The sequence below is a fragment of the Terrapene carolina genome, unplaced genomic scaffold (assembly GCF_002925995.2).
Source record: "Terrapene carolina triunguis isolate 2854851 unplaced genomic scaffold, T_m_triunguis-2.0 Scaffold69, whole genome shotgun sequence".
NCBI classification, from domain to species: domain Eukaryota; kingdom Metazoa; phylum Chordata; order Testudines; family Emydidae; genus Terrapene; species Terrapene triunguis.
In genome coordinates this window covers 28302207-28315325 of record NW_020664420.1, presented here as the reverse complement: position 1 = coordinate 28315325, position 13119 = coordinate 28302207, and the positions used below count along the sequence as shown (strand labels likewise).

General features: G+C 35.7%; 1 protein-coding gene across 1 annotated transcript in view; it reads right to left on the bottom strand.

Annotated features, from left to right (window-relative positions):
* Positions 1-13119, bottom strand: part of MAP3K1 (mitogen-activated protein kinase kinase kinase 1) — a 98311-nt gene that overhangs the window by 21745 nt on the left and 63447 nt on the right. Inside the window, exons 2-9 of the mRNA XM_024201915.2 lie at positions 11561-11711; positions 10323-10526; positions 7382-7582; positions 6292-6408; positions 5552-5700; positions 2663-2784; positions 1008-1089; positions 700-880 (exon numbers count right to left, since the gene is read on the bottom strand). Coding sequence (XP_024057683.1) covers positions 700-880; positions 1008-1089; positions 2663-2784; positions 5552-5700; positions 6292-6408; positions 7382-7582; positions 10323-10526; positions 11561-11711 — 1207 coding nt within the window. The remainder of the gene's footprint in view (positions 1-699; positions 881-1007; positions 1090-2662; positions 2785-5551; positions 5701-6291; positions 6409-7381; positions 7583-10322; positions 10527-11560; positions 11712-13119) is intronic.

Genomic DNA, 13119 nt, shown 5'->3' with positions numbered 1-13119 from the left:
CTGGATTTTTTTTTTTTTTTTTTAAAAACACAATCAACCAACTATGAAGCCGATGTGGTTCAGAATAATTTGTGGAGTACCATAATGTGCTTTAGATTGTGTCAGGAACTCCAAACACTCATATATTTCTAATTTATAAATGAGTTCACTTCAGAATTTTTTCATCTTTTTCATACTGTTTTCATTGCATGAGCATAAGACCTCTGTCATACTTCTCTTAATATTCTTGGGTAGCCTACTTAGTAACTTGAACACAATACTCTGTGGTATTCTTTCAGGCAGACTCAACAGAATTATGCAGGAACTCACTTTTTGCTGTATGGATGTTTGTAGCTATTATCAGGTGATTTCTCATATTATATTTTAAAAATGAGCAAGCAGGAGGCGCATAACAAAATGGAGCTTTGAAAGAATTTGGAACAGGGAGAACAAAGCTCCGCTGTTGAGCTTGCATTAAAATCAAAAGGGGGTAATACATTTCCAAAGCATCTGCTTGCTGGCCCATATGCACAATGACAGTGGCTTCTTTGGAGGAAGAAACAAGACCTGGGACAAGTGGTTTTGCACAGGCAGCTACTGGGATGACCTTACCTTAAAAACAAAACAAAACAAAACAAAAAAAACACACCAGGGAAAATCCCACCTCAAAATGACAAATTGTTTTAATTTGAAATTCACTTCGTAAGTTAAAACCGTTACCTGAATCCATGGCTCAGCTAAATCTTTATAGGTGGAAGGGATCTGCTGAACCCCATAATGAGTAAGGTTAAAATTACTATCTTGTGTTCTCCTTTGCGATCCACCTGTAGGCTGCTGCTGATTTTGCTGTTGAACCACTCGGAGAACTGAAGGAGAATCCACAGGGCTTGGCAATTCATGACTACAAATAAACAATAAATATTTAATATGGATGAAAAAATTAAACATTTACACACTTTAAAGCTCTATAGTTTAACTACAGATCCAAAAATGTGAGATTCAATCTGTACAGAAAACTGAATACTTACCTATAGAAATCATGAGATCTCCACTTAGATCTACAAAGAGGGCATATAAGTGGCTCTCTGTTTCTTCTACATTCTTCTGCCCCTGAAATGCAGTAATCACAAAATAACATGATGCCTAAAGCATATTATAGACTTATGGGAGTGTAAAAACAAATGTATGGTTATAAAAATCAACAAATTAAATAGTAAATTTTACTTTAAATTAGAATATATCCTTTTCCTGATAAGGTAAATGTAGTTCTGAATTCAGCTGTCTACAGCATATTGTATGGTTTACAAGACAATCGAGGCATATTGGACCAACTTCTGTTGATGAAAGAGACAAGCTTTCAAGCTTACACAGAGCTCTTCCTCAGGTCTGGGAATGGTACTCAGTGTCACAGCTAAATATAAGGTGGAACAGATTGTTAAGCATAAGGAGTTAATGTATGTTGCAAAAGACCATTCAAGATGAAGTGAGCAGTTAACACTCATTTGTCCTATGACTGCAGTGGTGTTAAGTGGCTTACAGATTGTTGTAATAAGCCATAAACCTAGACAGTGTATCATTAGACAATTACAACCCATACTCATGAGGATCACATCCTGAAGGAAATCTTACCAGAGCCCCAACTTCTGCCTGCAAACAACCCTCCAACCTTGCCGAAGTCATAATCAGAAGCAAGCTCCCCACATACCAGAACACATCAACTCAACAATACCTGATCCAGCCATAACAGATGCAAAACCTGCAGCCATATCTCCCCTGCTCCGATGAGCAGTTACCCCACCCCCAATACACCTACATATGCTTATCACAACACACGGTTACCTCATCCTGTGCACTACATGCTCCGACCATCACTATATGTGGGTGAAACCAGACAATCACCATGCTCCTAAATGAACTCGCACAGAAAAGTGATAAAAGACAAAAACACCCTATCAGTCATGGTCAAAAACTTTTCACAAAACCATCACCCTGTATCTGACCTCTCGACCCTCGTCCTCAAAGGAAGCTCCTTCAAAAGACAAGCCTGGGAACTAAAATTCATAACTTGAAATCATGGACTCAACAAAGACACTGGATTTATGGCTCATTATAACAATCTGTAACCCACTAAGTCTCCTTTGTCCTACAACTGTAGAGGTATTAGCTGCCCACTTCACCTTAAATGGTCTCTTGCAACATGTTAACTCTTTATGCTTAACAAATTTGTTCCACCTTATATTTAGCTGTGACACTGACCATTCCCAGACCTGAAAAAGTACTCTAAGATTAAAAGCTTGTCTCTTTCACCAACAGAAGTTGGTCCAATAAAAGATATTATCTCACCCATCTTGTCTCTCTAATATCCCAGGACCAATACGGCTACAACTACACTATAAATTTTAACCACACTTTATTTGTGCTGCTTCTCCTAAGGCAACATTGTTCATTTACATTAATCACGATATTCCACATTAATATCCACTAGTTGATAGAGTTTCAGTAAGTTCTCCACAAGCAACACAATGAAATATAGAGCTTCACATTCATCTTTCAGGTCTGTACACTTTTAATATAAAGCTTGTTTCATTAACTTGCATTTCAAAGAATGGGTATCATGCTATACTACAGTTTGTTTATGTATTTAAAGTCACCAGTAATAAATGTAAATAAAACAATGACATACAAATTGACATGCAGTGATGATGTAACTTATTCCTGCAGCCATCTTCACACACAGTCAGGCTCTCTTCATCCAGCATGCCTAACAAACAAATGGGGCACATCTGTTCTTCTTCATCCTTCATACTATAAAAAACCCCAGACATTAGCAATATGAAAAATTGCACAGATCAGAAGCTAATGTAGGTATTAAGTCAAATATTGATTAATGATCAATGCTAGTTGTCATAATACTCTATAACCAGCATATCACATTTAAAACAGTTAAGACCAAGAGTTAGGAGCCTCAGTGAGTGGCGTGATTTTCAGAAGTGCTGAGCACTCAGCAGCTTCTGTTGCAATCAATGGGATCTGCATGGCATTCGGCACTCAGGAAAATCAGGCCACACAGGTAAAAAATGACTTAGGAGTATAACTTTAGGGAAAGACACAATTTTGAAAATCTTGTCCTAAAGAAATCTACTTTGCTGTTTACTCAATATTTATGATTGGAATGATTAAGGAATTATTAGTAACTTATACATTGAAACAAAACATATTTCTTCTTTGTTACACTTCATCCACAACTCAAGACATTTGTTCAAAAGTTGCTCTTTAGACCATCACAGCAGGTCTTGAATACTATTTGATGAACATGTGTAAAATTCAAAAAGCAAATGTAAAATAAATATAGCTGCTCTATATTTTTGCTGCAAGCAGGTGTAAATATTTATAGCATTCTCGTATGCAACAATATACTAATCAGAACTATTTTATTCAGATCAAAACACCAAATTTTTATCAGCTAAATTTTAGATGTACTTTCATTTTGTTTTCTACCATTAAACAATTACCTTAATTTCAAACTAATAATCTGAGACTACAGAGAGTTTATGACTGTATTTAAATTACACTGACAACGTATAATAAAATAGCTGAAATTTACCCATCATAACACATTTTTGCAAACGGGCACAAAGATATATTTTAATTATAATCATTATAAGACAGAAATGGAAAGAACGTGCTTGCAACAAAATGGAACGGTGTGATGTCGGCTTGCGTTCGTGGAGGGACGGACAAGGACAAGCCAGACAAAGGTGATTAAAAGACATCTTACCAGTTATGCCATTGTATACACCTACATAACTTGAAAAAAACAACCTACGTTTGTCTGGCAACAGTGAATTAAGTTATGACTGTAGAACTGTATATATTTATGTTTTATTTCTGCATTCATTGTGCCTTACACAATCACTTTTATTTTCTAAAAAGTTTTTAAATAATTGAGATTTTTTGCAGATCTGAAAAATCCACATCAGTAAATTTATAGTGAAAATGTTCAATTCTACAGTATCCTAAAAATACAAATTTCAGTGTGGTCATAACTGTATTATACTTTTTACTTTCAAGAATTATTAGTAAACCATGAATTTAAATGAAGTACAACAGAAACATCAAGATTGTGTAAACTTATCTCTAATGAAATGGAAATAAAGTAATACAGTGACTGTTATATATATGATAACATGCCAAAATGGCTTCACTATAAAACGATTGCAATACATTTTGCTATATCAACAGCTGCGTGGGTTTTCTTCAGGTGTACCCTAATAATGCAACAATGTAATGTAATAAATCAGAAAGTTATCTAAGTTATTACTATAACAAATCTTCCCAGACATATATCTAACTAAAGGAATTAATCTGTCAGAAGAATAATTTCAGGGAAACAATTGTAGGCATTTAACAGGTCTGTATGTGTTTATACATAAATATGTATTTACAATGGAACAGTCTGACAGTTAGAAAAATACATAAACACAAGGCAACAGGAAACCATGTTCATGATCTAAAAGCCCAAACTGAAAACACGCCAAAATATATTAATTTTGCCAGATGGACACTGTAGTCTAAAGTAATGTACCAAGATTATTTATTAACATAAGGTTCCATTTTATGCTAAGGTAAGAAAGTGTCATTTTTGGTTTTCTTCTAAGCATCCTCAGAGGAGCATTCACGTTAGTTTATTCAACCAATGTATATAAATTCACAGAAAACATTTAAAAAAAATTAAGAACATAAGACTAATAAAATGAATGTTATTCATTTTAGCCCCTAACAAATTTACAAGATCCGTTAAGCAAAAACAATGAAGTAAAAATAAAAATTTGAAACAGTTTTTCAAAGAATCATTAACTTTACTAAGCTTAAGTACTGGAAACATCATAAATATGCTTCTAATATGGTATGTGCCAGAATGAGACAGACTGAAGAAGAAAATAAAAAAATCCTTTTAAAATAATTTAGTTACTCAATGTATATATGTGGTTCAAAAGTGAAGTGTGTGTGTGTGTGTGTGTAAATTCACACACACACACACACACACACACACACAGAGTATACTTACTTGGCACTTGCAAGCATATGACTGTTGCTTCTAAGTGATATAGTTTGCTTTCAAAATTATTTGCACAGGAAAAAATGAGATATTTCTACATTTGTGAATATTTGCATGCATGCTGCATATGAACACATGCACACACACAAACACGTCAGTTTTGGGAGCTAATGTGTACTCCAGTCTTAAAAATGATTGCATACTTTTTTTAAAATTTTCACTTTGAACAAGGAACAAAGGAATAGACTCTCTGCAAAACATCAATATCTAACACATTTTTCAAACAGGTCTTGTAAATTCAATATGCCTGTGTTGGTATCAAGATGACCGATGTAAACTTGATTGATTTTTTTTTTTTTTATTCACAATTTTTTTTTTTCTTAAAATTGAATTTGCTTTAAATAGATTAAAATAAAATGTAAGTGTATCTAAACCTCCAAAATTGGGGGGAAGGACAGTGGGGGGAGAATGCTATAGAACAAAGCTTTTTAATTCCTTTAGAAAAATACTAACCTGTTTTCTGAACTAGATGTAGAAGTACTAGATGATGACAATGTATGAGAATTTGACATGCGTGAGACAAACTTCTGGATGGTGTTACGAGATGGAGCTTTGATCCTTGAGCTACGCCTACTGTGATATTTCTGGAACAAACTCTCAACCTAACATTGGGAAAAGATAGTAACAGTAGTATTTATGCTATAAATACCTCACACATAAAAAGATGTTCTTGAGATTTCAATACTAATAATGAAATATATTTATCTATATGTTTATAACACATTATTATTATTAAATTGTAATTGCAGCTGCAACAGCAGGGATTTCACTACGGTCTTGAGAATAAAATGGTTTGCAAGGAACAAACTAATTTACATAAAAATCATCAGGTCCATTTTTCTTTACTTTGTACAAAGATTGTGTGGCAGAAACGTGCTCAGCTTAATAATTTACTATTGAGACAACAGATAAATGATACACTACAGATGCTGATGAAAATATAAATTTAAATTAAGTGGAAAAGAAAGTTTTATAGCATATTCACTGAACCAAAGATTTCTACTTTTCAGTTGCTCCTTTTATTGCAAAAATATTTTTCTAATATTTAGATAGTTTCAAAAACTAACACCCAGAAACACTGGCTAAATTAAAACTTGGTACAGTCTTCAGCCATTTTAAAAACATGCCCTAAAAATGCTGTAACTTTGTGTGTGTACTCACATCTTCTATTAAATACATCAGGAATTAATTACCTCAAAATTCTTCAAGGTCTTTCTCCAAAGCATTGGGTCTGAGGGTTCTAACTGGAACACTCGAAGCATGACAAACAGCAAATGAATACAAAACGTTCCACGCCCGCAACTGCATGTCTACAAAGAAACATATAGCAGGTTTAGGGCCCTACTGTGGCTTGATACTTACACATGTGCACATTCTTCATTTAAGCACCTACACTGTCTAGTACTTTGCCCAGACAGTGAAAATACAAGACCATGAATGGATGTAGAGTGAAATTAAACTTCTAAAATGTGACTAATGCTTCTGTTCTTCGTCAAGAAAGAAAGAAAGAAAGAAAGAAATGGGAAACAGCAAATTATGCTACTTTTCTCCTGACATTTTTCCCCTCAGAGGCTGTAGTTACCATTCATATCAAAGGACCTTATGCACCTGATCCTCATATCACCAAGTATGAGGGCAATCAAGAAATTTTCTTCTGCCATTTATAGGCCTTTGCACCCTGTTCCAAGAACACACAAGTCTAGTTGTTCCCTACTGAATAGTCATACCATCATTAGGAGGGCCTATTTGGAGAAGATCCCATAGCAGGTATTAATACTACTATGAGACTGTTCAGAGAGCTTTCATATGCATTTGTTCTACATTTACCAGTAAACAGTGTGTATATATATCCAGGAAGTGTAGACCATAAGACATAGCTATAAGAAATTAAAAGTGCCTCCTTGTAGTGGAAGATGGAGCAAAACACAAAGTGGCAAAATTTCAGCCAAAATACTAGTTAGAAATGAATATCACATCCACTGAGGGAGTGTAAAATGGGTGAAAAATAAATGTGAAACACTAAATTTGCACATTATCAATGATTCCTCAGCTAAATTAAATGGATTTTTAAAAGAAAAGTGTTTGCTACAGACAACCTAATGTTTGAAATATAATTGGCACATACTCATCATATGTACACAATTCACCTTTTAAATGCTATTTCATAGGATAGCTAAATATCTAACTTTGGTTTATAAATTTATAACTTCATCTAACTTGGTTCTATACAATTTCCAAACTCTGTAAATAAAAAATATTGTAGGCATGCTAGGTGATTCCTACCTGAGGCCCAATGAACACCCTATACTTGTTATCAGGGCTGTCTCCTCCAATTAAGAAAGAATTAGGTCCTATCTGCTGCAACAGGTACAATCTGGCTCGCATAACTTTGTTGACACGACGATTTGTTTCCTCAGGGCTATATGGTGAGAAGCCATCTGGAGATGGAGCTCTCCGAGGTGGTGTTATTCTCCCACTTTGAAACTGCAACGAAATTGTTTCCAATATCAACTATTTCTCTCTTCACTAAGAAATTCTTACACAAGACTATTATTTGTTTGTTAAGCGACAACAATAAGCTCAACAATGCTCTCAGCACTGACCAGAACGCAAAATGAGAAAAAGTCTCTACCTTAAAGGGACTACAAGGATTATCAAGGTGCATTTATTTTCTTCCATGCTCAAATCCAGCAGACATCAGATGCAGCAAACATATGAAGTTTTAAACAAGCTTGTTGAAATATTAACAGAGGAAGTAAAAATCCAGTAGCTGGCTTTTATTTTTCTTGAAATTTTTGTTCATTGATTTTATTGCACTATTTTACCTGAGTAATTAGAATTGAGAGACCATTATGGACTTGTGAAGGGCAACACTGGTTCTGTGAGATGAAATTTCTTCATTTATAAAGTATATTAGCACTTTTAAATTCTTGCCATTGAAGAATAAGGGAGTTTAAAAGAAATTTTCAAAGGAAGATATCAGATAAAAGATGAAATGCCTTTCTCTTGTCTTAACTATGCAAACAGATTTCTCACTTAGGCCTCTATATTTTTTATTCTAAAAGAAATGACCCAACCTAGTATCAAAGTGCATTTGTCTTCACTTGAATTTCTCTAACATATTAAGATTTTTTTAATACTTTTTCTGATGTTAAACTTAATATTGCCACTGAATGGTTGGAATTTCAAATAGTGAAGTAGAAGATTGTAAGTGAACTATTCTTGTTAGTCATTAATTCTAACATGGACTAAACCAGGGGTTCTCAATCTTTTTCTTGCTGAGGCCCCCCTTAACATGCTATAAAAATGCCAGGGCCCAGTGGGGGCAGGAAGGGGGAAGTCGGGGCTCTGGGCCAGAGGGGACACCCTTGAGCATAGGCATAGTTTGACTTCTATTTGGGGGAGCAAGGACTAGTGAGGCATGAGCCAGCTCCACACAGTGGGGTCCAGGGAGGGAGCGCAACCTCCACCCCAACTCACTCAGGAGGCCACCAAGCCTGTCTGGGCTGTGTGGGGACACAACCAAAAAAATATAAACTCTAAGGGGGGACTCAGCTCAAAAAGTTTGAAAACTGCTCAGGGAGGGGATAGCTAGGGGCTGTGTGAAATGAGGGGTGTAGTGCAGGGGGTAGGATGACCAGACACCCAAGTGTGAAAAATCAGGACAGTGGGTGGGGGGTAATAGGAGCCTATATAAGAAAAAGACCCCAAAATCGGGACTATCCCTATAAAATCGGGACATCTGGTCACCCTAGCAGGGGGAGATAGCTAGGGGCTGTGTGCAGGCAGGGGAATAGCTCAGGGTCAAGCAGGCGGTAGCTAGGCAGGCAGGGGAGTAGCTCAGCCTCAGGGTGCAGGCAGGGGGTTGTTAGGGGCTGTGTTGAGGGGGCTCCCAGTGCGGCTCACAGCTTCAGTGGGCAGTGACTGGAGCTCCCAACTTCAGTGCTGGGGCTCGGGGCACTGGGTTTCAGTTGCAGGGCTCTGTGGCCCCCCCTGAAAGGGCTCATGGACCCCCAGGAACCACTGGACTAAACTTTACTTTTAAATTAACTTTATTTCCAGTGACAAAAAATTACGAAAACTCATTCAGTGGAAAAAAGTCCATTAGCTACAAATGGAGGAAAGGCAAAATTGATTTTCTTAATTGTAATCTTGGTCTCTCCTAGCATGGTGCCACTGTTCCCAACGGAAGTTACAACTCATGGCATTTCTGACCAATCAGTAGAAAGGAAGCAGAGCGCTCTTCTTGGAAACTGAAAGTCTACAGCAGTAGATCTATCACGGGAGAAAGAAAAGTAAACTGCACGCATTCTACCTCGTGCTCGGATATATATTGCTGTTTTCTGTAGCAACCCCATGTGCTTCGGCCAAGATTTTCAGAAGTGAAAACCTACAGTCAGACTTCTTAATAAGTCAGGCCACTTATTTAGGAGCCTAAATTGGGATCCAGGAGCTTAACTTAAGGTATAGTTGCTCTTTTGCCAAGTGGTAGCAGATGTCCAGGGGCCCGTGTAGGTTGGCTTCCCAGTGACAGAGAAATCAGTGAAATGGAATCTAAGTATTCTATACTTATTCTAAGTAAAGCTTGTTTTATTTGTACACATACACCAGTTCTGGAACAGAGGTGTTCACAAACAGCATGTAGGCAATTGCTTCTTTTAGAAATCTCAACCCAAAAACCAAGACCTGGTTCCCAGGGAGCACCTCTGCTTCAAGAATTGACTCCACTCAAAGATCCAGGAAGGGAGCAAACTCTGCCACCAGAACTTTACATAAGCAAACTAACACCTAGCATGTGTCTTTCCAACACTGGATATTTTCTCATGTGCTAAGAAAAAGATCTTGGAAGACTATGGGTAACAGTACCATCTGGTGACACCTGCCATAACAGATTCTATTTTTGAAAATCTTGATCCAGGTTTATTTGCTACAAAAACAACAGATCAAATCAAGCACGGAATCGCATCCTTCATATTTAGTTTCCTAACAATGAATGTAATATTTATTACGCATACCACACGTTTCATTATCCTAAGTAAAATCACAAGTGGGAAACCCCTTTGAACATGCATCTTCTCTCCAAAACCAGTAGTTAGAGATAGCCTTTGTTTACAATTCAGAAGTACCAAATTTTGACATGTGTATAGCAATACCCCCTCTTCCATAAATGGTGACATCTCAAAATAAAGTCAAAACGATAATTATATTACATTTTCCAACTTACAGGCACTGGAGATACCCTTTTTCTTCTAACACCTGGTGATTCTGATTTAACAGTTCTAGAGGATGAGGATGAGGAGCTACTAGGAGAAGGGCTACGTCTTCCTTTCTGAGTTGCAGAAGCATTGCTTTGCCCTTCAACTTGAGGTTCTATTGATAGTTTGTTGCTTTCAGAGCCATCACCTTTCACTGGGATTGGTTTTACCACCTTGTAGGAAATAAGTCACATAGTTTGTGATTAGTAAAATGATCATCTTCTAAATAAAGCAACAGAACACACTAACTTGAAGTCTGTTTTGGAAACATATGTACAATGTTTATATTTATTTGTTTCACATCTGATATATTCCCTTTATACTGAAATTATTAGCTATTCCCCAATTATTTTAGTGATCAGTGTTTGAGAGTCACATTGGCATTTCAAATATGTGTGTATTATTAGATTAATTCCCATTCTGTTTTTCTTAGCAATCACATGTCCAAAATTAACATTCATTCATGTCTATAATGTTAACAGTTTCTGCATGACTTATTTGCCACCTTTGGTTCTTCCAGGTTATAGCTGAAACTATTTATTAAGCAATCTGAAGTCAAGAAGAAGTGGCCAAGTTCTTTATTGTAAATAATTATGCTTTTGATCTTACTCTTTTGCATGCATCTTTCAATGTTATTAAGACAAAACCAATCACAAGCCATCTTGCAGAAGAAGAGCAAAATGAACTCCTTGCATTTTGGTTTACGTCAAGAATTTATCATGGAAAATGTTTTTTTCTGGTGATAATCACCTGTGCTAGACAAATGGGGGATTAATACATCAGAGTTTTAAGAATGTGAATTTTTTTAAAATTAGAAACAGAATTTTTGGGGGGTTTTGACTGAGAAAAGGAAGAGAAAATGGTTTAAAGTTTTATTCTGTAAACAAAGCTACTTTGGATGTCAACAGAGGGCAGTGTTGTCACAATAATATTTTTAAGCAAAACAATATCAGCTGAGCTATTTGACTTTCTAAGTATCAAACACATTACAGATCTGTAAACTATACAGAATTAGCAACAATTCTTCAAACAGCCAATAAAGTGAACAAAGGGACCATAACTAAGCGTCAGCAATCATAACTAAGATACAGGGTAGTGGGGTTTTAAGAACAAATATTTATTAAGCCGTCTTGGCACTTTTCACAATTGTAAATAATCAGTAAAAAAAAATTCAAATTATTATTACCCTTTCTTGAACACTACTTACCACAGGGCCTCTCCTGCTTCTCCTTTCCAGCCATTCATGCTTCCAGGCTGGCATACATGTTGCCTTGAGTTTCTCCCTGATCATGCGCTCTTCTGGGCGGTCATCCATTTTCTGCAACCCCCTGAGGGTTTCTTTATTCTCCATGTCACGACTAAAATAAAGAAAAAAAGAAAAAAAATCATAAATGTGATTGTCTTTAATTAAAATTAGAGACATAACACGGTGGTATTCTTAAACCTTGTACCATCATAAATTTCTCTCTCTCTCCTTACAATATAATTACCAAAACATTAATTCCAACTGGCTGGAGCAAGCCACTTAAGCGTTACTGTGAACAATTTGCTACCCTGCTATTTGGAGCATAACTGCTTTGAGGCATATTTACTTGAAATGTGTACTAGTCTGGGTATTAGACATCCAATAAGAAAGGCTTCTTTATGAAATACTAATTTGAACCAAAACAAAAACCCCACATCAACCAATCCCCCGCCTCCAGAACCTCCCATAAAAAGCTCAGAAGTTTAAGGTTGCTCATACACCTATAGACACATGAAGGCTTGCAGTGTCTCATGTATTTTAAGACAATTTATAACATGAATAGTGTAGAAGATTTAGAAAGAGGAAGGTATAGTATAAAAATATGTCATGCCACAAGTCATTTGTGCAAAGAAAAGCTTAGTGAAAGCACTTAACACTTAATTTGTTTAAATTAGAAAGGGAAGTCATAAAAGTAAGGATTAGTTAAGAGCTGCTTTCTGGACTACTTTTGACTCAAAAGCATTCCCAGTCAGCTATCATCATAACAAAATATGTAGTCTGCTAATATCACTAAAATGAATGCTTATATGATTTTGACCTACAGCAAAATAGTTGTCTGTGTTTACAGGCAACAAAAATACTCAAATACTTAAGTACACATGAGAACAGTCAGAAGGATTAACTGATTCTATTGAGCTATCTGCTAAATCACCAAGAAAACCACATTCCTAGCCACAACACATGATCCCTTACCATGTTCTAGAAGTTAGTTCATTTAAAAGAAAATAAATTGTATTTTTTCAAAAAGCAAATCTATCACCTAAACCCAATCAGACTGTCAATCTGAATGGATGCTTATCAAAAATATTTTAAAAAATCAAATTAATGTGGAAAAAATAGGGCTTTTAATAATTTGTCTACACAGAACAACTAATTTGCATATTTGACGTTGTTTCATATATACACACAATCCCATCTTAACTTTCTGAAATGTTTATCTTAGTTATGCAGATAGAACTTCACTACTATACATTGTCTTCTATGAGTTTTTTGTAAGTAGTATTACTATTAGACAATCTGCAATATATAAATTATCTTTCCTGTGATAAAAATAAATTTAAAATGTCTCTTCTGTGCAACAATCCATATCTAACGGTGAAAGAGATTGTAAAGAATGGAAAAAAAATACTTTGATCAAATGTTTTTGTTGGCCCAAAACAGCATTGATTAATGTTACAAGAAATTTTTTCTCTCATTGTAGAGACAAAGGAAACAAACTATCTAGAGACAGGAAATATCTT